This window comes from Bos mutus, chromosome 3 (genome assembly GCF_027580195.1).
Source record: "Bos mutus isolate GX-2022 chromosome 3, NWIPB_WYAK_1.1, whole genome shotgun sequence".
Lineage (NCBI taxonomy): Eukaryota > Metazoa > Chordata > Mammalia > Artiodactyla > Bovidae > Bos > Bos mutus.
In genome coordinates, this window is record NC_091619.1 from 16,708,131 (window position 1) to 16,735,619 (window position 27,489).

General features: G+C 50.6%; 1 protein-coding gene across 4 annotated transcripts; it reads left to right on the plus strand.

The window, feature by feature from the left end:
• Positions 1 to 13,794: 13,794 nt before the first annotated feature.
• On the plus strand, positions 13,795 to 26,917 carry SEMA6C (semaphorin 6C). 4 transcript variants are annotated; one of them, XM_070367119.1, is made up of 20 exons: positions 13,796 to 14,048; positions 16,017 to 16,065; positions 17,806 to 17,974; positions 19,589 to 19,703; positions 20,002 to 20,065; positions 20,222 to 20,278; positions 20,636 to 20,737; positions 20,962 to 21,052; positions 21,251 to 21,370; positions 21,550 to 21,638; positions 21,931 to 22,148; positions 22,418 to 22,549; positions 22,814 to 22,966; positions 23,197 to 23,370; positions 23,640 to 23,786; positions 24,060 to 24,137; positions 24,264 to 24,319; positions 24,489 to 24,533; positions 24,885 to 24,980; positions 25,415 to 26,917. In XM_070367119.1, the coding sequence occupies exons 3-20, from the start codon at positions 17,860 to 17,862 to the stop codon at positions 26,431 to 26,433; spliced, it is 2,871 nt and encodes a 956-aa protein (XP_070223220.1). In that variant the 5' UTR covers positions 13,796 to 14,048; positions 16,017 to 16,065; positions 17,806 to 17,859; the 3' UTR covers positions 26,434 to 26,917. The 4 variants fall into 4 exon arrangements, with proteins under 4 accessions (XP_070223222.1, XP_070223220.1, XP_070223221.1 ...); XM_070367121.1 differs by lacking the exon at positions 23,640 to 23,786 and having other exon boundaries at positions 13,795 to 14,048; XM_070367120.1 differs by lacking the exon at positions 24,885 to 24,980.
• The last annotated feature ends 572 nt before the right edge of the window (positions 26,918 to 27,489 follow it).

Genomic DNA, 27,489 nt, shown 5'->3' on the forward strand with positions numbered 1-27,489 from the left:
AGGAGATGGCAAGAGTGAACATTGACATTCTAGGAATCAGCGAACTGAAATGGACTGGAATGGGTGAATTTAACTCAGATAACCATTATATCTACTACTGCGGGCAGGAATCCCTCAGAAGAAATGGAGTGGCCATCATGGTCAACAAAAGAGTCCGAAATGCAGTACTTGGATGCAATCTCAAAAACGACAGAATGATCTCTGTTCGTTTCCAAGGCAAAGCATTCAATATCACAGTAATCCAAGTCTATGCCCCAACCAGTAACACGGAAGAAGCCGAAGTTGAACGGTTCTATAAAGACCTACAAGACCTTTTAGAACTAACACCCAAAAAAGATGTCCTTTTCATTATAGGGGACTGGAATGCAAAAGTAGGAAGTCAAGAAACACCTGGAGTAACAGGCAAATTTGGCCTTGGAATACAGAATGAAGCAGAGCAAAGACTGATAGAGTTTTGCCAAGAAAATGCACTGGTCATAACAAACACCCTCTTCCAACAACACAAAAGAAGACTCTATACATGGACATCACCAGATGGTCAACACCGAAATCAGATTGATTATATTCTTTGCAGCCAAAGATGGAGAAGCTCTATACAGTCAGCAAAAACAAGACCAGGAGCTGACTGTGGCTCAGACCATGAACTTCTTATTGCCAAGTTCAGACTTAAATTGAAGAAAGTAGGGAAAACCACTATACCATTCAGGTATGACCTAAATCAAATCCCTTATGATTATTCAGTGGAAGTGAGAAATAGATTTAAGGGCCTAGATCTGATAGATAGAGTGCCTGATGAACTATGGAATGAGGTTCGTGACATTGTATAGGAGACAGGGATCAAGACCATTCCCATAGAAAAGAAATGCAAAAAAGCAAAATGGCTGTCTGAGGAGGCCTTACAAATAGCTGTGAAAAGAAGAGAAGCCAAAAGCAAAGGAGAAAAGGAAAGATATAAACATCTGAATGCAGAGTACCAAAGAATAGCAAGAAGAGATAAGAAAGCCTTCTTCAGCGATCAATGCAAAGAAATAGAGGAAAACAACAGAATGGGAAAGACTAGGGATCTCTTCAAGAAAATCAGAGATACCAAAGGAATATTTCATGCAAAGATGGGCTCGATAAAGGACAGAAATGGTATGGACCTAACAGAAGCAGAAGATATTAAGAAGAGATGGCAAGAATACACAGAAGAACTGTACAAAAAAAGATCTTCACAACCCAGATAATCATGATGGTGTGATCACTGACCTAGAGCCAGACATCCTGGAATGTGAAGTCAAGTGGGCCTTAGAAAGCATCACTACGAACAAAGCTAGTGGAGGTGATGGAATTCCAGTTGAGCTATTTCAAATCCTGAAAGATGATGCTGTGAAAGTGCTGCACTCAAGATGCCAGCAAATTTGGACAACTCAGCAGTGGCCACAGGACTGGAAAAGGTCAGTTTTCATTCCAATCCCAAAGAAAGGCAATGCCAAAGAATGCTCAAACTACCACACAATTGCACTCATCTCACACGCTAGTAAAGTGATGCTCAAAATTCTCCAAGCCAGGCTTCAGCAATATGTGAACCATGAACTTCCTGATGTTCAAGCTGGTTTTAGAAAAGGCAGAAGAACCAGAGATCAAATTGCCAACATCCACTAGATCATGGAAAAAGCAAGAGAGTTCTAGAAAAACATCTATTTCTGCTTTATTGACTATGCCAAAGCCTTTGACTGTGTGCATCACAATAAACTGTGGAAAATTCTGAAAGAGATAGGAATACCAGAAGACCTGACCTGCCTCTTGAGAAATCTGTATGCAGGTCAGGAAGCAACAGTTAGAACTGGACATGGAACAACAGACTGGTTCCAAATAGGAAAAGGAGTTCGTCAAGGCTGTATATTGTCACCCTGTTTATTTAACTTATATGCAGAGTACATCATGAGAAACGCTGGACTGGAAGAAACACAAGCTGGAATCAAGATTGCTGGGAGAAATATCAAGAACCTCAGATATGCAGATGACACCACCCTTTTGGCAGAAAGTGAAGAGGAACTAAAAAGCCTCTTGATGAAAGTGAAAGTGGAGACTGAAAAAGTTGGCTTAAAGCTCAACATTCAGAAAACGAAGATCATGGCATCCGGTCCCACCACTTCATGGGAAATAGATGGGGAAACAGTGGAAACAGTGTCAGACTTTATTTTTCTGGGCTCCAAAATGACTGCAGATGGTGACTGCAGCCATGAAATTAAAAGACGGTTACTCCTTGGAAGGAAAGTTATGACCAACCTAGATAGCATATTCAAAAGCAGACACATTACTTTGCCAACAAAGGTTCGTCTAGTCAAGGCTGTGGTTTTTCCTGTGGTCATGTATGGATGTGAGAGTTGGACTGTGAAGAAGGCTGAGTGCCGAAGAATTGATGCTTTTGAACTGTGGTGTTGGAGAAGACTCTTGAGAGTCCCTTGGACTGCAAGGAGATCCAACCGGTCCATTCTGGAGGAGATCAGCCCTGGGATTTCTTTGGAAGGAATGATGCTAAAGCTGAAACTCTAATACTTTGGCCACCTCATACGAAGAGTTGACTAATTGGAAAAGACTCTGATGCTGGGAGGGATTGAGGGCAGGAGGAGAAGGGGAGGACAGAGGATGAGATGGCTGGATGGCATCACTGACTTGATGGACGTGAGTCTGGGTGAACTCTGGGAGTTGGTGATGGACAGGGAGGCCTGGCATGCTGCTATTCATGGGATTGCAAAGAGTCGGACACGGCTGAGCAACTGATCTGATCTGATCTGATCTGAAAGGTTTTTGACCAGGGGAGGGAAATTTATCAGCCCAGTGGGACTGAGTTAGGGGCTTCAGCAAAGTTTTAGCTGAGGAAAGGGGACACTTAAAAGGAAGTGACCATCAGTATAATTTTCTTTAGCACACGATGAGAACCGATGAGAGGACTTGAGATCTGGATTCAGAAGGTATTGACTGTATTTGCATCTTCTTGTATTTTCATTCCTCTTATTTTCTGATTAGATTTATATATATATATATATTTTTTTTTTTAAAGGACTTTTTAAGAAAGTAAAAGTTCTGGCAGAAAAAGAAGAATGGGAAAGGTGTCTGGTTGTGAAAGGTTGAAGTTTAGAAGTGGAGGCAATCAGCATACCAGTGACTCCAAAACCATTGATTCTCTCCTTGGAGACAGTGACTGGGCCTTGGCTCCTTTCTCACTCCCGCCTCTCTCAGCCCAGGTTTCAGAGCTTGATTGAATTTGGATTGGAAATGTTAACAATGCCTTAAATGAATGTGGTGGTAAAGGGATGAAGAGAAATGGAAAGGTAGCTTAAAGGGATGGGAAGCTGGATTGAGAGAGGGACTATTTTTGGCTTGGAGTTTGAGGACATTTGTAGGTTGAGAGGAAGGAGCAGTGGAGAGGGAGGCTTAGAAAATGCAAAGGAGAAGTAATGTTTATGAAGCAAGGCACAGGGGCAGGCAGAAAAGAATGGACTGGGAGTTAAGGGAAAGGAGAGGAGAGAACAGCAGCTGGCATTTGTTGGGTGCACTCTGCTAGATGTTATATAAATATCTCACTTCATCCTCTGATACCTCTATGAACTAAATGTCACTATATTCCTTTTACCAATGAAAAAGACTGAGGCTTGAAGAGGTTAGATAACCTGTTCCCAAATTAGAGAACTAATAAATGGCAGGCTGAGGGCTTGTGTGATTCCCAAGCCTATGCTTTTCTGACAGTTACCCCACAAGGTTAGGAGGTAATGAATCCAACCTCATAATGAATGTGGCAGCATTCTATTCCTGTGTGCTCTATTAATTCATTAATCACACATTTGGGGGCCAATAGTAGGTGGCACTGTCAAAATCACAGGAAAAAGTAAAAGTCCTTTTATAAAAGAAATATATAATTGGAAAATAAAAGGAGTGAAAATACAAGAAGATGCAAATATAGAAGCCAGAATTCTACCGATTCCTTACCTGTTTACCTCTCCAGCTTTACCTCTGGTCTGTGTTGTAATCCTCCCAGCTCCCCCAAAACACATCATGGCTGGCTTCTTTCTCCTCTCCTTCTCCCTCTTCCTGCGCTCTCCCACTTTTTGTCTCTCTACCTGGAACTCTTCCCCTGCATACCTCTTCCCTGCCTGGTTAATTCCTAGCCCTCCTTCAGGTCTCAGCTGGAAAGGCTTCTGAAGCCATTGGGTCTGTGAAGCCATCATGACTCCCTAAACTACTTGTGACTCCTCTGTTCCTAGTCCTATAAAACTCCGTACCTTCCTTATCATGACAGTCACTTTTCATTGTAGTCTGTGATTTTATTAACGGCCTCCCTAACGAGGTTGTAAACTCCATGAGGCGTAGGGGTTATGCTTTAGTGTCTAGCACTACTGTGCTCAATAGATATTTGCTGAAATAAGAAATTCAAAACACATCCAATAACCAGGAGATAAGGGGGAAATGGTAGCAACATAACAGTCACATGCAATAATGTTCATTTGCTTCATTATTGTGGAAGTCTTTTGTTTTCTCTTGGACTTATCTTGTGGCTCAGCTGGTAAAGAATCTGCCTGCAATGCAAGAGACCTGGGTTTGATCCCTGGGCTGGGAAGATCCCTAGAGAAGGGAAAGGCTACCCACTCCAGTATTCTGGCCTGGAGAATTGCATGGACTGTATAGTCCATGGGATCACAAAGAGTGGGACACACAACTGAGTGACTTTCATTCACTTTTTGTTTTCTCTTAATCTATATCCATTTCTAGTAATCTTCTCTGAACCCACAGCATATTGTTGTTCTGTCTCTCAGTCGTGTCTGACTCCTTGCGACCCCATGGACTGCAGCATACCAGGCTTCCCTGTCTTTCACCATCTCCTGGAGCTTGCTCAAACTCAACTGAGTCAGTGATGCCATCCAACCATTTCATCCTCTGTCATCCCTTTCTCCTCCTGCCTTCAGTCTTTCCCAGCATCAGGGTTTTTTCTAATGAGTTGGCTTTTTGCATCAGGTGGCCAAAGTATTGGAGCTTCAGCATCAGTCCTTCCAATGAATATTCAGGATTAATTTCCTTTAGGACTGACTGGTTTGACCTCCTTGCAGTCCAAGGGACTCTCAAGAGTCTTCTCCAACACCACAGTTCAAAAGCATAAATTATTTGGTGCTAAGCTTTCTTTATGGTCCAATTCTTACATCCATACATGACTACTGGAAAACCATAGCTTTGACTATACAGACCTTTGTTGGCAAAGTAATGTCTCTGCTTTTTAATATGCTGTATAGGTTGTTCATAACTTTTCTTCCAAGGAGCAAGCGTCTTTTAATTTCATGGCTGCAGTCACTATCTGCAGTGATTTTGGAGCCCAAGAAAATAAAGTCTGTCACTGTTTCCACTGTTTCCCCATCTATTTGCCATGAAGTGATGGGACGAGATGCCATGATCTTCATCTTTTGAATACTGAGTTTTAAGCTAGCTTTTTCACTATCCTTTTTCACCTTCATCAAGAGGTTCTTTAGTTCCTCTTCTCTTTCTGCCATAAAGATAGTATCATCTGCATATCTGAGGTTATTGATATTTCTCCTGGCAATCTTGATTCCAGCTTGTGCTTCATCCAGCCTGACATTTCGCATAATGTACTCTGCATATAAGTTGAATAAGCAGGGTGACAATATACAGCCTTGATGTACTCCTTTCCCAATTTTGAATCAGTCTATTGTTCCACATCTGGTTCTAACTATTGCTTCTTGACATACATACAAGTTTCTCAGGAGGTAGGTAAGGTAATCTGGTATTCCCATCTCTTTAAGAATTTCCCAGTTTGTTGTGATCTACACACTCTAAGCCTTTAGCAGAGTAAATGAAACAGAAGTAGATATTTTTTCTGGAATTCTCTTGCTTTTTCCATGATCCAGCAGATGTTGGCAATTTGATCTCTGGTTCCTCTGCCTTTTCTAAAACCAGCTTGAACCTCAGGAAGTTCACGGTGCACATATTGCTGAAGCCTGGCTTGGAGAATTTTGAGCATCACTTTACTAGCGTGTGAGATGAGTGCAATTGTGTGGTAGTTTGAGCATTCTTTGGCATTGGCCTTTCTTTGGGATTGGAATGAAAACGGACCTTTTCCAGTCCTGTGGCCACTGCTGAGTTTTCCAAATTTGCTGGCATATTGAGTGCAGCACTTTCACAGCATCATCTTTCAAGATTTGGAATAGCTCAACTGGAATTCCATCACCTCCACTAGCTTTGTTCATAGTGATGCTTTCTAAGGCCCACTTGACTTCACATTCCAGGATGTCTGGCTCTAGGTCAGTGATCACACCATCATGATTATATGGGTCGTGAAGATCTTTTTTGTACAGTTCTTCTGTGTATTTTTGCCACCTCTTCTTAATATCTTCTGCTTCTGTTAAGTCCATACCATTTCTGTCCTTTATCAAGCCCATCTTTGCTCATCTTAGCAGAATCCATATCCCTCTTCAGAGAAAAACAGAGATAATAAAGTGAGAATCTCACCAACCTTTTGCCCTCTAGACACTCACTTAGCTGCCCCCTCACATCCGTCTCATCCCAGCAGGTGGGGCATCAATACTGCTTGTCTAAGGGTCACCATTCTGCTTTACTGTAAGCTCCACACACACAGGGCCCACCTATGTCTCTTTCACCTTTGTATCCTTTGCGTTTCCAACACGGCTTGGCACATTGCAGCTATTAACTGTTAATACATTGGTTGAATAAATCTGATTCTGTATATCCTCCTTAGGGGTTTTATGCCACATATTTTCAAATACTTTCTTCTTAATTTCTAATCTCTCCTTTTCTACTGACATCTTCCCCTCTGCATATATACATGCTCAAATATCTCCCATGATGAAAAAAAAAAAAAAAAAAAAAACTGTAAACTTTCCCTTGGAGAAGGCAATGGCACCCCACTCCAGTACTCTTGCCTGGAAAATCCCATGGATGGAGGAGCCTGGTTGGCTGCAGTCCATGGGGTCACTAGGAGTCAGATAGGACTGAATGACTTCACTTTCACTTTTCACTTTCATGCATTGGAGAAGGAAATGGCAACCCACTCCAGTGTTCTTGCCTGGAGAATCCCAGGGACCGGGGATCCTGGTGGGCGGCTGTCTATGGGGTCGCACAGAGTTGGACATGACTGAAGTGACTTAGCAGCAGCAGCAGCAGCAGCAAACTTTCCCTTGATCCTTCCTTCTATTTAGCCATCACTCAATTTCTCTCTTTCCTTCATAGCTTAATTTGTAGAGTCATCTATTCTTGCTGTATCCATTTCCCCATTTGCCAATTATTTTCATTTTGGCCCCCATCACGCCATTGAAATTGTTCTTATCCAGGTCACTGATGACCTCCTTGTCACATTCGATGAACAGCTTTTCAGTCTTTATCCTTTTGGCCTCTTTATGACATTTGGCCAAATTAATCTGTCCTTCCTTGAAATGCTCTCTTTTGCCTCCTGAGTTCTTTCTTTCAACAAAGACTAGGGACTTAATAGATATATTTTTTAAGCGAATGAATGGCTTCATTTCTATTGATATGGTCTCTTTCTCAGCCTTTCTGACCTCTCCTTAAATATTAGTGTTCCCAAGGGTAATATCCTTAGCTTCCTTACCTTGCTCTACACACCATCATTGGTCAAGATAATACACACCAACAATTATTATGGTAACTATTTATATTTATATATGGCTCACCATAAACTATTGCTATTCAATCTCAGTCTTTCTCCTGAGCTCTAAACTCACTTTTATAATTGCTTAGTGGATACTTCCATTTGGATTTTTCAAAGGTACTTACCACTTAATCTAAAGAAGGAAGCTTGTCTTTTATCTTTGTATCCCCAGCACTTAAGTCATAATGCCTGGCACATAGTATATAGTAAATAGAGAAAGAAAGAAATGCACCAAAGATGTGAGCTACCTCCAGGTATGTCAGGCCAAAGTCTTGCTTGCCTGCTTCAAATCATGTTGAACTTTCTCTTTCCAAACTGTTATGTGAGTACTGATCCTAACCAGTGTGGTAAAAGTATGGTAAAACCTCAGCTGAGGAGAAACATAGAAATGTTCCACTTTGAGTATTTTTCCAGATAGTTACCAAATTAAGTGCAAAACATTTTCATTCTGTTTCAAATAGAGATTATTCAAAAAGATAGTGAAAAGACCATAACAAGGAGTCATTAGGGCTTCCCCCAGTGGCTCAGCATAAAGAATTTTCCTGCAGTACAGGAGCCACAGGAAACATGGGTTTGATCCCTGGGTAGGGAAGACCCCTGGAGGAGAGCATGGCAACCCACTCCAGTATTCTTGCCTGGAGAAGCCCATGGACACAGGAGCGTGGCAGGCTACCGTCCACGGCATCACAGAGTCAGACACAACTGAAGTGACTCAGCACACATACACACACAAGGGTCATTAAGACTAACCTTGTAAATAAACTATTTTATTTCTAAGGCAGAGTCTGTCACCTGTGAGTAGACACTACCTGCCTGCTTGGTTCACAGGATAAAGTAAGATAAAGTAAAGGTGAAATGTTTTATAAATCTCAAAATGTTTCACACATTTAAGGTATCATTTAACCAGATTTTTGCTTACTCAGAGGAAGTTCTGTGAACTTAATTGTCTAGGTAAACAGTGAAGACCCCAAAGTCTAGAATATATTTAGTTAATACTGTTTGCTCCTCTTCCTTCTAGCCCAAAATGCTGCAATTTTCAATGGCAAGCTTTTTTTTTCCTTCTCTTCTTTTGCTATCTGTGTCAATTCTCATTGTTATCAGTGTTTTCGCTTCTAAAAGATCCTCTTTCCCCTTTTATTTACTTTTGGCTGTGCAGGATCTTTGTTGCTGAGTGGGCTTTTCTCTAGTTGTGGTGAGTAGGGGCTACTCTTTGTTGCCGTGCGTGGGCCTATTGTGGTGGCTTCTGTTGTTGCGGAGCACAGGCTCTAGGGCATGTGGGCTCCAGTAGTTGCTGGTTCTAGGCTCTAGAGCACGTGGGCTTAGTTTCTACACAGCAAGTGGGATCTTTTTGGACCCGGGATCAAACCCATGTCCCTGGCACTGGCAAGCAGTCTTCACCACTGAGCTACCAGGGAATCTCTTTCTTTTAATTTGCCACTAATTATATGCTGTGGCCTAAATCAAATCCCTTATGATTATACAGTGGAAGTGAGAAATAGATTTAAGGGCCTAGATCTGATAGATAGAGTGCCTGATGAATTATGGACTGAGGTTCGTGACATTGTACAGGAGACAGGGATCAAGACCATCCCCATAGAAAAGAAATGCAAAAAAAGCAAAATGGCTGTCTGGGGAGGCCTTACAAATAGCTGTGAAAAGAAGAGAAGCAAAAAGCAAAGGAGAAAAGGAAAGATACAAGCATCTGAATGCAGAGTTCCAAAGAAGAGCAAGAAGAGATAATAAAGCCTTTCTCAGAGATCAATGCAAAGAAATAGAGGAAAACAACAGAATGGGAAAGACTAGAGATCTCTTCAAGAAAATTAGAGATACCAATGGAACATTTCATGCAAACATGGGCTTGATAAAGGACAGAAATGGTATGGACCTAACAGAAGCAGAAGATATTAAGAAGAGGTGGCAAAAATACACAGAAGAACTGTACAAAAAAAGATCTTCACAACCCAGATAATCATGATGCTGTGATCACTGACCTAGAGCCAGACATCCTGGAATGTGAAGTCAAGTGGGCCTTAGAAAGCATCACTATGAACAAAGCTAGTGGAGGTGATGGAATTCCAGTTGAGCTATTCCAAATCTTGAAAGATGATGCTGTGAAAGTGCTGCACTCAATATGCCAGCAAATTTGGACAACTCAGCAGTGGCCACAGGACTGGAAAAGGTCCGTTTTCATTCCAATCCCAAAGAAAGGCCAATGCCAAAGAATGCTCAAACTACCACACAATTGCACTCATCTCACACGCTAGTAAAGTGATGCTCAAAATTCTCCAAGCCAGGCTTCAGCAATATGTGAACCATGATCTTCCTGAGGTTCAAGCTGGTTTTAGAAAAGGCAGAGGAACCAGAGATCAAATTGCCAACATCTGCTGGATCATGGAAAAAGCAAGAGAGTTCCAGAAAAGCATCTATTTCTGCTTTATTGACTATGCCAAAGCCTTTGACTGTGTGGATCACAATAAGCTGTGGAAAATTCTGAAAGAGATGGGAATACCAGACCACCTGATCTGCCTCTTGAGAGATTTGTATGCAGGCCAGGAAGCAACAGTTAGGACTGGACATGGAACAACATACTGGTTCCAAATAGGAAAAGGAGTTCGTCAAGGCTGTATATTGTCACCCTGTTTATTTAACTTATATGCAGAGTACATCATGAGAAACGCTGGACTGGAAGAAACACAAGCTGGAATCAAGATTGCTGGGAGAAATATCAAGAACCTCAGATATACAGATGACACCACCCTTATGGCAGAAAGTGAAGAGGAACTAAAAAGCCTCTCGATGAAAGTGAAAGTGGAGACTGAAAAAGTTGGCTTAAAGCTCAACATTCAGAAAACGAAGATCATGGCATCCGGTCCCATCACTTCATGGCAAATAGATGGGGAAACAGTGGAAACAGTGTCAGACTTTATTTTTCTGGGCTCCAAAATGACTGCAGATGGTGACTGCAGCCATGAAATTAAAAGACGGTTACTCCTTGGAAGGAAAGTTATGACCAACCTAGATAGCATATTCAAAAGCAGACACATTACTTTGCCAACAAAGGTTCGTCTAGTCAAGGCTGTGGTTTTTCCTGTGGTCATGTATGGATGTGAGAGTTGGACTGTGAAGAAGGCTGAGCACCGAAGAATTGATGCTTTTGAACTGTGGTGTTGGAGAAGACTCTTGAGAGTCCCTTGGACTGCAAGGAGATCCAACCGGTCCATTCTGAAGGAGATCAGCCCTGGGATTTCTTTGGAGGGAGTGATGCTAAAGCTGAAACTCCAGTATTTTGGCCACCTCATGCGAAGAGTTGACTCATTGGAAAAGACTCTGATGCTGCGAGGGATTGGGGGCAAGAGGAGAAGCGGACGACAGAGGATGAGATGGCTGGATGGCATCACTGACTCGATGGCCGTGAGTCTCGGTGAACTCTGGGAGTTGGTGATGGACAGGGAGGCCTGGTGTGCTGTGACTGAGCAACTGATCTGATCTGATCTGAAGATGAGCAAGGAAGCTCTGAGGAAAGGAACTTGAGGAAAGAAGCATTTGAGACAGCTATTTGTAGGGGCTAGGAGAGGGTAATTTTCCAAGCTTGGAGATGCTGAACTTATAAAAGGCTCTAGTCTGTGGGACTGTGATTTTTTCCAGAAGACCCCAGGGAGTAGGAAGAAAGTCATCTGGGTTTGTCCTTTGAAATAGCTCTCAGATTCACCCATTTCTTTACATACCCAAAGCTACCATCCTTGTCTGACTGCCTCTCCCCTCGTCCTTGAACCTTCGTGTTTTCTTGCTAGAAGGTCTCCTTATCTTGCTAAAATAAAGTATTTTGTTGGTAATACCTTTATTCAAGAACTTGAAATGATGTCCTTTTCCTATCAAATTATTTTAACCTACTCACCTTGGTATTCCCGGCCTTCCATAGTTTGTCTCCCTCTTCCCCTGTCCTCTGCTAGTATATTCCTTATATATCAAGTCACACAGGTCCTTTTGCTACCCAGGCTTCAGGCTCCTTGCTCACCAAGTAAAAGCTTTTGCTGAAGCTATGTTCTTTGAAACATTTTCTCCTTTCTTTTGCTTCAAGCCAACTCCCACCCAGGTTTTCCCTGGCCTCCATGATAAAATGTATCCAACATTTTTCCTTGCAGTTATCCTGAAGGGCACTTACTGTCTTTTCTTTCATTTAGGAATTATGTCCAATGTAACTTTGTGGTGGGGGGAGGGGGGGAAGACTTTTTTTGTTTGAGATTTCGTATTGCTTTTTAATCATTCAGTACATATAAGTCTTGTTTTAGTTCAAATAGATGGTGTTTTCTTAAACCCTCCAACCACATTCCACAGTAGATTATATTTGAAGTAAGTGCTTAATATTTACTGGGTTGAATTGAGATTTTAGTTGGGCCCTAAAACTTTAAATGAGTTATACCTTAATCCCCATTCACTATTCTATTCAATGAGAACATATTTTAATATTTGGGGATCTTAGTTTTCCAACCTGGGATCAATCCCACGCTCCCTGAAGTGGAAGCCGAGAGTCTTAACCACTGGACCTCCAGGGGAGATCCGGGGAGCACATTATACCGAAGCCTTGTACTTGCAACCGGGGACATTTCTTTCGACCTCCACGTGACTCTATATTCTGAGGCGTCTTTCTCCCAAAACAGCCCTGTCTGACCACTGACTTCCTTTGGACCCAAGAATCCCCTGGCAGTTAACCTTGTGTAAGGAGAGTCCCATTGTTTCTGATTCTGTTTATCTCATTGATTCACCTTCCATCTCTGTCTCTGTGATTGTGTGTGTATATGTTTATGTCTGACATGACTGAGCGACTTTCACTTCACTTCATTTCACAAGTCAGTGATGCTATCCACTCTGATCTCAGTCCATTAAAGACTGTCCAGGAGTAGCAAACCCCTGCCTCTCCTTTCCTCAAGTCCAGAGACCAGGATGTGTATGTTTGTGTGTGTGTGCCCGCTCAGATAAACTATCCAATAATATCAATGTCTCCCATGCCACCCACTATCCTGGGAATTTTGAGAACGTCTTTTGTCCCAGACCCCACGCAGGGAAGAATCTTAGCAGGCAATACCAAGGTGGGAGCTAAGCAGAGCTGTCTGAAGTAGCCTCATTCTTCCTCCCCACTGACATTCCTGGAATCAAAGGGTCTTTATAGAGGGTGGGAATCGAGAAAAGGCAGTTTTGCTGTTTGGAGGGATGTCCAGGGCCCCCTGAGGAAAAATGGGACATCACTAATCCTTGTCTGTGGGGCAGTAAGGATATGTGGGGTTGGGGCAGCTGATTACTTTTCCTTTCTTTCAGGTCCCATGTTGCTCCTCTTTCTGTGTGACTCTGAATCGGTTTGTCCCAGTCTCCACATCTCTGTTTTGGCTTCAGCCCTACTCACCTGTCCTCTTCCATCAACCAGCAGCCTAACTGCTGGCCACCCTGACTTCCTGGCTCCTTAGTTTCTGGCCTACTGGCCTAAGTACGTCTTGCTTTGATAGTAGGGATAGGAGGGGAGATGATGAAGATAAGGCAAATTCCTGGCGACATCTTCCTTTCCTTTTCCAGGCCTCAAGCCCTCAAATGCATGCTAGGTCTCCCTTACCCGAGTCGGGATGAACCAGAGGAGGCACATGAGAAGAATAAACGATTTGATGTAAAAAGAGTGGAGAGGAGGAATAGAGGTTTGGGGGCAGAGTAAGGGAGAGGTGTACCCAGGAGCAGGGTAGTCAAAGACATTGGAGAGAGAAAAGAGAGGGAGGGTCACGCCGGCTCTGACAGCCCAGCCCAGCCGAGGTCCTCGGGTTTCCTGTCTGTCTCTCCTCCAAGCTGCTGTTCCTTCCTCTCTTGTGAGATTTCTTCCCCGGGCCTCTCCATGTTAAAGCGTGTGACCCCTCCTCTGACCGGGCCTCAGCGACTGTCCGTGGATCTCGCGCCTGGCTAGGGTCTCCTGCTCAGCCTCCCGGCCAGGCCCTCTCGGTGGGCGGTGCTCCCGACGCCCCTCCTCCTCCGAGAACTATTGGCGGAGAGGTGTCGAGAAGGCGGTGTCTAACCGGCCTCCGAGAGCCCGATTAGTAATGGGGACCCCGAGGCGGGCCGGAGGCGGGTCCGGTCGGGAGGCGGGCGGGGCGGCTGGGGCCCGGCCCAGAGCTCCGGGCGGTCGCATTGTTTTCCTCCGCGGAACCGCGGCGGGAGTGGGGTTTGCGACTGGGATCCAGGACTCGCGCGACCTGTCAGCGCCCGGGAGCCCAGATCCAAGCTCCATCCAATTCGGACATTCACCACATCTGACTGGGGCCCCAACCGATTGAGAACTCGGCGCGGTGCGCGGCAGCTGCTCGACCGCTGCGATCTCTCTCCCGCTGACCCGGATCTCGGAGCAAGTATCCTGGAGTAGGGCTGGGGCTGCAGGGAGGCGGGGAGGATCGGGGCGCCGAAGGCTGAGGGTAAGCTTCGAAGTGCCAAAGGGACCCGGGAGGGCGCCAGCGCTCTGTCGTGCTTGGATGACGGAGAGGGTCAGCGGAGTTGGGGTGAACCGAGGGAAGAGGGGAGCCACGCTACGGCACTGTGGGGCGCAAGGTCTGGACGCCTCCTGTGACCTGGCTTCTCCGAGTCGCGTCCCTCGCATTGAGGAGCGCGAAAGGCATTATTTGAGGCGCGCATCGTACAGAGGGTGGAAAACCTGGTCTCTTGCCTCCCCAGCAGAAAGATTAAGGCTTCGAGACCCGTGGGGAACCGGACCCTCGCGTTTCCCCTGCAGGGAAGGGAAGAACGCGTCGCTCCAGACTTTGATGCTCCGGCTGCACCTCTGTCATTGTGCAAGCGGGAGTCTGAGCACCTCCCAGCGGGGTTGACTTGATCATAGAGTCGGGAATGGGCCCCGAGGAACATTAGTCCTAGAGCCCATAACCTTCCTTCACCCCACTTGCCCAGGGGCTTTGTTAGACCTTGGTCTCCCAAGGCGGAGAGCCGGGCTGACGATTGCATCTCCAGCCCGCGGACCCCGCTCTGCGCTGGCCGCAGGCCCGCCCTCCTCGGTTCCAAGCCTCTGGCCCTGTTTCCCTGGCCTCGGAGACCCGCCTCCGTTCCCAACCCCCGCTCCCATCCCTGTTCGATCTGCGCCTGCAGGCCCCTCCAGCCCCTCCTCCCGCTAACGTGGCTCTGGGACCCGGTCCCGGCCCAGACTCTGCTACCCGCCCCTCTCCGAGCCCCAGATCCAGTGAGGGGGAGACACGTCGAGCCCCTGGCCCCAGGCCCACCTCAGGCGAGCCTCTAGACACCTGGATTATCCTCGTTCGGGGCTGGGTGGGAGGGAAGGTAGGGACCAAACCGGGGGCTGATAGCTAAGGGTGAGGGGAACTGTCTTGGAGAAGGGAAGGCGCCTGTTCCCTGAGGCTCCTTGGTGCGCCCCCCACCCCCACCCCATCCTTAGAGGAACGTGGACTGGGGCAGGCGACCAGCCCGAAGGCTTCCTGCTATTGTCCCCAGCCGGGTCTCTTCTCCCTGCCTTCCCCAGCCCCCTGCTAGATTCTGGCTATGACCCTGGCCACTCCTCAGAGGTGGCTGCAGGGCCAGGAGGAGAGAGAAGGGCTGTTTCCTCTTCCCAGCAAGGGGAGAACCTAGGAGGGGGAGAAAGAGGCCTCCCCCATTTGCTCCAAATGGGGAGTGTGAAGCAGCTGGGACTGGTCCTGGCAGGGTAAGCCTTTCCCCAAGCCAGGCGTTGCATGGGGGCAACTCAGATGCTGCTCACTAAAATCATCTGTGGGAAGACCTCTTAAAGACAGCATAAAGTCTGGGGGGCCAATGCAATGGCCAACCAAGTGTTTTCAGAGGCTGGACTAATCCAGTCTAAAGTGGGGGGTAGAGTGGAGAGAGATTGGGTGGGAGGGAGGCAGGGCCTGCTCTGAGGGAAGGAAGGGGCTTGGTATTAGAGCATATTGCTTAGGGATGAAAAACATGCAAATGATATGCAAATTAGCCTCTATTGTCCCCAGCTAGGGTGCTTTTGCTAAGACGGCTGCGGGGTTCTGAAGGTTTTCATATGGGAGTGGTCAGCATGCCCTCCAAACTCTCCCAATCACCCCCTTTCCCAAGACTGGCCCTGAAGTTCCAGGATTTTCTGGGTAGGGTCCAGCCCCAGCACCTGCCCTTGTCCTCACAGCTCTAGGCATGAATGGCCAGGACCTTTGTAATCAAGCTCAATGTCAATGTGTACCCCAGTTCCAGGGCAGCATCTCCCCTACCCTAGCCTCATTAGACTTCTCTTGATGTTCACATTTACTTTTAAGGGATGTGGTAATGAGGTATAATTCAGTCTCTTCCCTCCTTCTGTCCCTTCTTCCATCAGGTCAGAGGTCTCCTACCCCCTCAAACCCCCACAGGAGTCACCACCCCAGGTAAGGAAAGGGCAATAGCCCCTGAGAGCAGGGGATGGAAGTAGGCATGGCCTGGGAACAGAAGACGGTCAGATCATTCTCCCCACTTGCCTGAGACTGAAGTTGTTTCCTGGGTGAAGATACCAGTTGCCCAGGGCAACTTGGGGGGGGGGCAGGAGGGGGAGGATAGGAGAAAAGCTGTGTCCCTTTCTCTTCCCCTAGGAGCAGCACCATCCGGAACCATTGTGAGGTGGGGGGCGGGGAGGGGATGGTGGCAGAGGGAGGCTTGGCCTTTCAGTACCAGAGGGTCGTTAGCTAGCTGACTGCTCTGCCCCTGGGGAGGGGGTCATCATTAGGTGCTCCTATCCCTTCCCCTCCTCCAGCTCTCTTGGGATCCCATCTGACGTCAGCCTCCCCATCAATGACGCTAGACTGGGGGTGGGGTACACTTGGGTCCTGGCTCCAAGAGTGGAGTTGTGGGGGAGATGGAATGGGGGAGGCCTGGAAGCCCAGGGTCTCTTCTTCAGGGAACATGGCAGGACAGGCAACTGAGGATTAGTGTAGGATAACTGTCTGTTCATGGAAAGGAGGGAGTCTCACCCTTGCTGACCTGATTTCCTGGGCTCACTCAGCCCCTCACTTCAATATCAGGGGAAGGCAGGAAGCTGGTGTCCACCTCCCACTGTGGGTTCTAGCCAGGGTCAGCTTGGCTGGGGAAGGCCGATGGAGGCTGATGGGTGGGAAGGAGGGCTGTCTTACAGTCCCTTCCACCATATCTTTCTTTTCCTGGACTTTGGGCTACAATCGCCTGCCTGTCATTGAATTATTTACATTTTCATTCCACGGCAGCCCAAAGAGGGAAGGAAGGGAGAGAGGGACATATTCAGTCATATCTCCTCACCAATATAGCCCCTTCTATGACTGGCTCCTCACAGGGGGTGGGTCTGCTCTTTTACAAATTGAGCACATGCAAGGTTTCTTAGGAGTTGGGGAGGGAACAGGGGGCTAGGGAGGCTGGGAGGGGGCACAGTGGTCGGGCAGACAGCTGCAGCCAGAGCTAAATTTAGCCTCTGATCTGGCTTTGATGCAGATTCATTTTTGGCTAAGACAGCCCCCCTCCTTCACTCCCCTCCCTACGCAGCTTCCCCCTAGCAATGGAAAGGGCCCTAGAAGCAGGAGCTTAGACCAGGGCAAAGACCCCTGGGCTGCCTCCCCAACTCTGTTCTTCCTGAGCCCTAAACAGGATGATGGCTGCCTCACAGCTGCCTCTACCAAGGCGCGGTGCCTAAGTTGCTCCCAGGGTGCCATGGGGGTCTGTGAGGGAGGGGAGGCAGACATGATATCCTCTTCCTCCCCCCCAGTGCCAAGGAATCACTATTTATAATTTTAAGGCTTCAGTGTCTAATTATAGCTGAGACGAGGTTAGCAAGAGGGGGCCAGGAGGTGTCACCTACCGAATGTCCCAGGCCCAGTCAGGAGAGAGGAGGAAAGGCTGAGTGAGAAGGCTGGGGGGAGGGAGCGGGCGTATCCTGTCCTTACCTGGGGTCACACTGGCAGGCTTCACACCAGCCAGTTGGGGCCAGTTGGAGAGGGAAGGGCCTTGAGTGACAGTGACAGCCGGCTGGCTCTGAGGCAGTGCCAGAGATAGGATTCTTTACCCTTCTCCGCAGGGTCTTCTGGGGATAGACCTGGGAAGGAGCCCTCCTGCTTCAAAGGTGGAGGACGTTTGGCCCCTTCGCCCACTTCTGTCTTCTCTTTCAGGGCCAGCATATGGGTGAGGGGGCAGCCCCTGGGGCCTGAGCTGCCCCACACAGAATGCCCCGTGCCCCCCACTTCATGCCCTTGCTGCTACTACTCTTGCTCTCAATTCCACACACGCAGGCTGCATTTCCCCAGGACCCTCTCCCTCTGCTGACCTCTGACCTGCACGGTGAGTGCTTGGCACCCTGGCCCTCTATGTGAGCTCAGCACTCAGTCTTGGCAATGAGACACCGAGACCTTTTGTGTGGGTGGCAAGCTGCAGGAGGGCTCTCGGTCTCAAGGAAGCTAAGAGTTGACAGGAAAGGGGAGCAGATAGGTGGAGTGGCACAGAGGCCAGTCACTTCTCATCTGTGGGCCAACTTTCTTCACTTCCAGGCAGCATTGTTCAGTGATAAAGAACATGGACTCTTGGTCAGACCAAACCGTGGCAGGTTCAAATTCCTGCTGCTCACTTTATAAGGAGTTATTTAACCTTCTTTGCCTCAGTCTCCTCATCGGCAAAATGAAGATAATAATTGTATTCTAGCAGGAATTCCCTGGTGGTCCGTGCTTTCACCACAGTGACCACAGGTTCAATTCCTGCTTTGGGAACCAAGATCCCATGGGCCATGAGGCATGGCCAAAAAATAGTATTTTACCTCATGGAGTTATTTAGGGATTAAATGAGGTAATACAGGTAAAGTGCTAAGAACACTGTCTGGCACAAAGTAAATGATGTATATGTGTTTGCTATTATTATTAGCTACAAAATGAAGGCTTGGGACTAATTCAGTGGTTCCCAACACCTCTTACCTCCCTCTCCACCACTTTATCACCACCACATCTAGGTCCGTCATGGTGGGACTTACTGAATGTCCCAGGCCCAGTCAGGAGAGAGGAGGAAAGGCTGAGTGAGAAGGCTAGGGGGAGGGAGCAGGCTTATCCAGTCCTTACCTGGGGTCACACTGGCAGGCTTCACACCAGCCAGTTGGGGCCAGTTGGAGAGGGAAGGGCCACCGTCCCACCGTGACAGACCTTGCAGATAGATCTATTTGCAGCTTCCTGTTATATATGTAGAATTTAGAGCAATTTTAAGGTTGAAGGAATGGCAGTTAGGTTACTGAGAGTAACTGTTGGGGGATAGATAAGAGTAGCAAACACTTCCATGTGTCAGACAGTGTTCTAATCACGGTACAAATGTTAAATCATCTCTCTCTGAACTCTGGGCTCCCTCTGAACACTGATGACTGTGGTTTCCATGATCAGGCCAGGTGGATGCTGGAGTTGGTTAGAGGAGGCAGAAAGCTTGGAGGATTGAGGTGGTCTGTGAAGAGCCTTGAGGGGAGGGTGCAAAAAGAGGGCTGGGAGAGATGGGGTGAGGAAATGGACTACGTGGGACAGCATACAATGTGGAAAGAAAGGGAATCGCTAGCCCTAAGGCAGATCTAAGAACTGGGTTGGGCTCAGCTCTGAACTCAGACAGGCCTGGATCTGAATTGGGGTCCCTGCCACTCCCAAGCTAAATGAGCTCTGCAAATTTCTTATTGGCTTTAAGCCTCAGGTTCCTCATCTGTAACATAGCACCAACCTACTTCATAGGGTTGCTGTCTGAAATGAGACAATGCCGCTCAAGTGCTCACACAGTGCTTGGCAGAGGTGAAGTGCTCAGAGTTAGCTGATATTGTATTTAGCCTTCTTAATACCTTTATTAACATGCCCAGGGCTGGGTTTCCTCTGGCTGGGGAGGATGTTGAGGGAGTGTTGTGTCTGAGGGCGTCAGCACCCACCTCTCTGTGCCTTCTAGGTATCTCTCCATTATCCTGGTTCCGGGGCCTGGAGGATGATGCTGTGGTTGCGGAACTTGGGCTGGACTTTCAGAGATTCCTGACCCTGAACCGGACCTTGTTAGTGGCTGCCAGGTAAACTGGCTGTGGCACCATTGTGGGGCTGCCAGGCCTGTTTCCAGGCAGGCATGGGACCTGCATGGCCACTGCCACATCTTGAAGAGGACACATGCAGGTGTACAAGCCCTGGGGTTTGGACATGTTAGGACCCAGAACATAGCTGGGTCCTATGGGTGTGGAGTCAGGGGGAGAAGATGGGGCAGGAGGTCTACACTGTTTGTCCCGAGCATCTGAACACGGACTAGGTGGGGACACGGGAGTTCAAGTGGGGAGCCATGGCTTGGCTCTTATCCCTCCTTGCTTATCCCTTCAGGGATCACGTTTTCTCCTTTGATCTTCAAGCCCAAGAAGAAGGGGAGGGGCTCGTGCCCAACAAGGTGAGGGGCTGTGTGGGAGGAGGTTGAGGCATGGAGATGAGGCTGGAAAGGTCTAACGGCGATCCAGGGGGTGGGAAGAAGACTCCAAAAGGGAACCACAATGTGCGGTGGGTCCAGGCTGTGCCACGATTTTCCCTTTTCTACTTTTCCCTCCAGTATCTAACATGGAGGAGCCAAGACGTGGAGAACTGTGCCGTGCGGGGCAAGCTGACGGTGAGGAGTGGGATGAAAATCTTGAGGGTAGGAGATGATCCAGCCTGCAGGCTCTGTCCAACTGACCCTCCACCTACCCAAATCTCTGCTACTTCTCTTATCTCAAGTCACAGAGGAAAATATACAGGAAAGGGAATTGATGATTTTTAGCTTCCTTTACACATCTCACACAAAAGAAGAGCGAGGCTCTGAGAGGCCAAAGAACTTGCCCAAGACCCCAGGACTAGTAGTAAATAGCTTCTTTGAAACTTTACCCCCTATTGCTCTAACTGGCTCAAGGAGGATAACCCTACTTCCATGACCCCTGTCCCAGTCCCAGGGAGCCCTGTGGCTGACCTAGAATTCTGGATTCTCTAGGACGAGTGCTACAACTACATTCGCGTTCTCGTGCCCTGGGACTCCGAGACGCTCCTTGCCTGTGGAACGAACTCATTCAGCCCCGTGTGCCGCAGCTATGGGGTACAAAGGCGAGGGTGGGGCATCAGGATGGGAGGAGGAGGAGAACTCAAGCTGGGCAATCAGTTTGGTGGGGATGGACAAGCAGGGGGTGGGGGATGGGAGTGCCCTGGGTGGAGGGTCCGGAAGAGGTGGGGCAAGGAGGCAAGGGGACGTGAGGAAGTGGGCTATGGAGCCAGACTTGCAACACCCCGAGGGTTCCAAGAACCTGTTCCTTCTGCCTCCAGATAACTTCGCTGCAGCAGGAGGGTGAGGAGCTGAGTGGGCAAGCTCGATGCCCCTTTGATGCCACCCAGTCCAACGTGGCCGTGTTTGCAGGTGTGCACCTGGGCATGTGAGAAGCAGGCATGTGGCTGCCATGTTAGCCCCTTTCCGAGTTTGGTCTTTCCTGCATGCTCCTGAATCAGGGGTGAGGTAGGGGCCAGGGTCAGGCCAAGGTAGGGGTGTGGGATGCCCAAGGAGAGCCAAGATACAGATCCCTGAGCCCCCCTGATGCCACCCTACCCACCCCTCCAGAGGGCAGCCTGTACTCAGCCACAGCTGCAGACTTCCAGGCCAGTGATGCTGTGGTTTACCGAAGCCTTGGGCCTCAGCCCCCGCTCCGCTCCGCCAAGTACGACTCCAAGTGGCTCCGAGGTCAGGGTGGGCCTGGGGGAGGGAGGCTGCTCTTGGGGAGGAGGTGCAGGGGGAGGGCTGTGGCAGGCAGGTGGTGGTAATTGTGTGCAGGTGTGCTAAGGGGAAAGGCGGTGTGGGATCAGGAGATTCTGGACAGGTACAGATACTTTTCCATACCGTTCCTGTCACTTCCCACTCAGAGCCACACTTTGTCCACGCTTTGGAGCACGGAGACCATGTCTACTTCTTTTTCCGAGAAGTTTCTGTGGAGGATGCCCGGCTGGGGAGGGTAAGGAGGTGGGCAGTGGGGGTGGTAGCTAGAGGCTTCTGCTGGCTCCTAGGAGCTGGACATTTGGGGAAGAGCTCCTGGCTGGGCTCTGAGCCCACCGCGGAGCTGCCCTCAGGCCTCTGTCCCCTCATCCTGCTGTCCCTCACCTTGACTCGGACTGACCAACCACACCACATCCTCCCTTAGCTGTGCCCCTGACATTGGTCTCTTGGTACTCTAACCCCACCAAACCGCTCTCCCCCTGCTGGCCGGGGCTCTCGCTGACCTCCATCCTCCCTGGCTCTCCCGGCAGGTGCAGTTCTCCCGTGTGGCCCGTGTGTGTAAGCGCGACATGGGTGGCTCACCTAGGGCCTTGGACCGCCACTGGACATCCTTCCTGAAGCTGCGGCTCAACTGCTCTGTCCCTGGAGACTCGACCTTCTATTTTGATGTCTTACAGGCCTTGACAGGGCCTGTGAACTTGTATGGTCGCTCTGCTCTCTTTGGGGTCTTCACCACCCAGACCAATAGGTTGGTACTAGACTAGTCAATGCAGCCCAGTCTGTCCCCTTCCCTCCGCGCCCCCCAGCAACAAAGATCATCCTGCAGAGCCTACTGATGAGGGTGGTGAGGGGAAGCTCCATTTTCCTTGTACTTTCTTTGCATGGCCCCCAGGGGCTGCCCCGCTCTCTCAGGCTCTCCCCTAAGATGGTACTTGAAGTGGGGTGGCCAAGTCTTACCTGGGAGGCGCTCTGCTGTCCCTTCTAAACCTAGCCCACGTCGTTCTCTGGCTCCCTCAGCATTCCTGGCTCTGCGGTCTGCGCCTTCTACCTGGATGATATCGAGCGTGGGTTTGAGGGCAAGTTCAAGGAGCAGAGGAGTCTGGATGGGGCCTGGACCCCTGTGTCTGAGGACAGGGTCCCCTCCCCCAGGTACCCAGGATGGGGGGCTTTGGTGGAGGCAGAAGCAAGCAGTGTCTGCTCCCCAAATAAGTTATGAGGAGAGGGCAAGGTGTCCAAGGCCTGGGGAGGGGGCTGTCATGGGTTGGCAGCAGGGAAGGGAAGCAGTAGTATGAATGTCTGTGTGCAGATGGAACAAGAGGCCTCCTGGCCCTAGGGCAGGCTGCTGGGGCTTAGCTAGGCTCTGTAACCACCAGCTCCCTGTCCCAAGGCTGCCTCTTCCTATGTGTCCTCCAGGCCCGGATCCTGTGCAGGAGTAGGTGTGGCTGCATTGTTCCCCTCTTCCCGAGATCTCCCTGATGATGTCCTGACCTTCATCAAGGCTCACCCACTTCTGGACCCTGCCGTGCCACCTGCCACCCATCAGCCTCTGCTCACCCTCACCAGCAGGTATCAGGCTGAAAAATCCTGACCACTGCCATCCGCCCCTCACCCACTCTCTTTTTCTGACCCCACAAGGTAAATCATATTAGTAGGAGGAAGAACCTATGAAAGTGGGAGGGACAGAGCTAAGAAGGAAACCCTGGGCTGGGGGAAGGGCAGAGAAGGGGTATCCAGGTCCTTGAAACACTCAAGCTTCCACTGGTCAGGCTGTCCTGACCCGAGGCCTATTCCTCCAGGGCCCTACTGACCCAAGTGGCTGTGGATGGCATGGCTGGTCCCTACAGTAACATCACAGTCCTGTTCCTTGGCTCCAATGATGGGACAGTGCTGAAGGTGCTGCCCCCAGGGGGGCAATCTGGGGGCTCTGAGCCCATTCTGTTGGAAGAGATCGATGCCTACAGCCCCTCCCGGTGAGCCCTTTGTCCAGCAGGCCCCCTGCAGAGCAGGGATGGAATGTGAGGTGGGAGATGGGGATATGGGGATGGGGTGGGGACTCCGATATTGGAAGTTGTGGGGAAGAGAGAGGGACTTGGAGAGATGACATTGTGTAGCACGGCAGGGTAGCCCCATGAGTTGTATTCAGTTGCTTGTATGCCTCCCCACCTTCTTTTCTTTACCTTACCCAGGGAAAAAGGAGCCTCACCTGCTCCACCTCTGACTCCCTCTGGCCTCACCTTAGGTGCAGTGGGAAGCGGGCAGCCCAAACAGCACGGCGGGTCATAGGGCTGGAGCTGGACACTGAAGGTCACAGGCTCTTTGTGGCTTTTTCTGGCTGCATCATCTACCTCCCTCTTAGTCGGTGTGCCCGGCATGGGGCCTGTCGGAGGTGAGAGGGACTTGAGGCCAGGCTCCCTGGGCCTGCAGGCACAAAGGCATTGGGGGTGGCAGGGAAATGCAGGGGATGGTTGTGTGTGGTGGGATGTCCACAAGCATCCTGCCGGTGGGCAGTCACCAGGGACAGGACTAGGGATTGGTGTGGATAGGATGGGAGTATCAGGCTAGGAGCCTCCTGCAGGCCAGGGTGAGAGTGAAAGAGGCAGGGGAATGGACTGTGATTAGAGTGGAGGGTCCCAGCCTCATATGACTCAGTTTTCCCTAGGAGCTGTCTGGCTTCTCAGGACCCATACTGTGGATGGGACAGCTCCAGAGGCTGCGTGGATATCAGGGCACCTGGTGGGTAAGTGAGGGGCTCCTGGATCTCCTGAGGAAAAAGCTCCCCACTACTAAGAGAGGAGGCTGAGAGCTAGGGTGGGGGAGGGGACAAGAGGTATACCTGCACTGAGCCACCTCCATTTCCTCCTAGGATTGATGTGGATCCAACTGGTAACCAGGAATCCATGGAGCATGATGACTGCCAAGGTAAAAAGGGCAAAGGCAGCTGTATCCATTGTTGAGCATGGCTCTGATGGCCATAGACACCATCCCAGGTGTGGGCTTTTGTCCTTCTCTCCTTCTGTGGCACGGTCATGCCCATCAGTTCCTCATGAAGCCTCCCCCCACCTTCACCCTTTCTCTCCCTGTTTCATAGATGGAGCTACTGGGAGTCAGTCTGGTACAGGGGATTCCACTTATGGTGAGTTCTGTTGTCCCAACTTCACCATGGTCAGCCCATACTCACCCAAGTCCATGCCCCATGGCAGCAGCAGATCAGCACCCTGGACACTCTGAGAGAGTCTCAGAAAGGGCTAACATTCTAAGTATCTAGCATATAGCTCAGTGCTTGGCACATAATAGGATGCCTAATAGATAGTTTTTGAACAAAGAAATCAAAGAATGCCTTGCATGTAAGCTCTTCCCCATTCCCAGAGGAAAATGAAGGCTGCAGTTCTGGACTTCTGGGTTCCAAAGGGGTGGGGGACCCGCTGGGGTTATCAGAGGTGGAGAACAGGAGTCTCATTGGCTCTGACCTGGTCTCTGTCATCAGTGCTTCTGAGTCCTGGCCCTTCCCCTGAGACCCCCAGTCCCCCCAGTGATGCCCACCCCCGGCCCCAGTCTTCCACTCTTGGAGCTCACACTCAGGGTAAGGGGGCTGGTTGGGAGGGACAGGAGTGAAGTGTGGAGCTGCCAATTCTTGAAGAATTCTAAGCCCCTCACTGATCATTGTTTGGTGTTCACTAATAATGCCTGTTTGGAGCCTCCCCTCCCTTCCCCTCCCCAGAGCTGGCCCTCCCAGCCCCGCCTCCTTCAGCACGGGCAGAGTTTGGCAGTTGCTCTTGGCATGGCTACAGAGGCCTGAGCTGGGATGGAACTCCCCAGGCCCAGGCTCTAGCTTGTGTGTGAGGGTGGTTGGGTGGGCTGTGTGTTGAGGGGTCAGGGGAGGAGACTCCTGAAGAGGGTCAAGGCTGTGTCGGAGTGAAAGCAGAGCAGCAGTGGGAGAGAGGGACACTTCGGAACTCGCCTTCCCGCTGGCCTACCTTCGCTGAGCCTCCATCTCTCTTCTCTCTCGGTTGGCAGGCGTGCGCCGGGACCTCCGTCCAGCCTCATCCTCTCGCTCAGTCCCCATCCCACTCCTCCTGGCCTGTGTGGCTGCGGCCTTCGCTCTGGGCGCCTCGGTCTCTGGCCTCCTGGTCTCCTGCGCCTGTCGCCGAGCGCACCGACGGCGGAGCAAGGATATCGAGTCTGCAGGGATCCCACGTCCTCTCTCCCTCCGCAGCTTGGCCCGGCTGCATGGGGCGGGCCCAGAGCCGCCGCCGCCGTCCAAGGACGGAGAGGGGGCCCAGACGCCGCAGCTCTACACCACCTTCCTGCCTCCCCCCGAGGGCGTACCCCCGCCGGAGCTGGCCTGCCTGCCCACCCCGGAGTCCACGCCAGAGCTGCCGGTCAAGCACCTCCGCCATGCTGGAGGTCCCTGGGAGTGGAACCAGAACGGGAATAACGCCAAGGAGGGCCGGAGCCGCGCCCGGGGCGGGAACGCGGCGGGTGGCGCCGCGCCGCGCGTGCTGGTGAAGCCGCCGCCGCCTGGCTGTCCCGGGCAGGCCGTGGAAGTCACCACCCTGGAGGAACTACTGCGCTACCTGCACGGCCCGCAGGCGCCCAGGAAGGAGGCCGAGCCCCCGGTCGCCGCCCCTTTCACCTCGCGGCCGCTGCCGCCCGAGCCCGCCCCAACCCTCTTTGCCGGCCCCAGCCTGCTGCCCCGGGACTGTGCCCCGCCTCGGAGGCTGGACGTGCCCCCGGAGGGCAAGTGCCCGGCCCCGGCCGCCCGGCCTGCGCTCTCCGCCCCAGCTCCCCGGCTCGGGGTGGGCGGCAGCCGGAAGTTGCCCTTCTCCTCGCACCGTGCACCCCCTGCGCTGCTCACCCGAGTCCCCTCGGGAGGCCCCTCCAGGTACTCGGGGGGTGCCGGGAGACACCTCCTGTACCTGGGTCGGCCTGAGGGGCACCGGGGCCGCGCCCTCAAGAGGGTGGAAGGTCGAGAAGCCCCAGGGGCCCCTGAAGCCTCCCTTTGTCGGGCCCTTCTTGCAGGCGGCCGTCCCTGACGGCAGCCATTTTAACTTTTGAAGGGAGTTGCTTCAAGGCCTCAAGTGGGACCCTCGAGGCCCATGCCCTCAGAGGCCGTGAGCGTGGACGCGTCTCCAAGGACAGATGACCTCCCTCCCTGTTCCACACCTCCAGCCTTCCTGGACTCAGAGTCTCCCGAGGTCCCTGCCCGCCTCGGGTTTATTTATTGACTGCCGACTGTCTTTTCCCCCTGTCCTCGAGAGGAGTGGGAGGCGAGAAGCTCGCCCCCTCAGTGAGCCAGCTTTTCGGGGGTAACTGGCACACTCCCACTCCCCCTCTCCCTCAGCCAAGCTGCCTTAACTCGCCCCTCCGGGCCTCCACAGACTGGGCCCCGGGCGGGCCGCACGGCGGACGGCCGGGGCTGAGCCACTCGCGTTGTGTACAGAGTCCTCGGGCCTCCTGGGACGTGCCTCCTCCTACTATGTAGGAGCCTCCGCTTCCCAATACAGCTGTGTCCCTGAGCCGCTGCATGACTTTACTCACGGAGCGGGCGGGGCGGGACGGGAACCGGTCGGCTACTCTGAGCACCTTTGCTCCAGAATTTCTGCCTTCAACTTGGCCTTGACTCTCTCCCGAGTAATTGGGATGGCTGCAGTCCCACCGGGGTTAATCAGGAAAGGTTTCCTGAAGGAGGCAAGCGAAGAAATGGTGCGTGGAGATGAACCAGGGCCCAGGAGACCCCGGGTAGAATTTAGGTGGGGTTAGGGAGGGTACTCCAAGCCCGTTTCTGGATCGAGGTAAGATGCACTTTTTCGTAGAATGCTCGACAGGGCGGGAGGAGGGTATTTGGGGAGAAATAAAATGAAGCTGCAGTGTAAGTGATTGAAGTTTCGCATTAGGAAATCTTGTCAAAAGAGAATTTCGCTGGAAGAACGTGGGTCGCAAGAGAAGAAGGCTACAAAAAGAAAAACACCAGCAAAGGCTTTAGTCCTGGACGAGTCAGGGGTTTGCCCCAACAGTTCCCTAAGGAGCAGTTACCCTTCACAGAACCAGAGGGGCGCCGAGAAGCATGATTTTTTGCACGCATGCGTAGC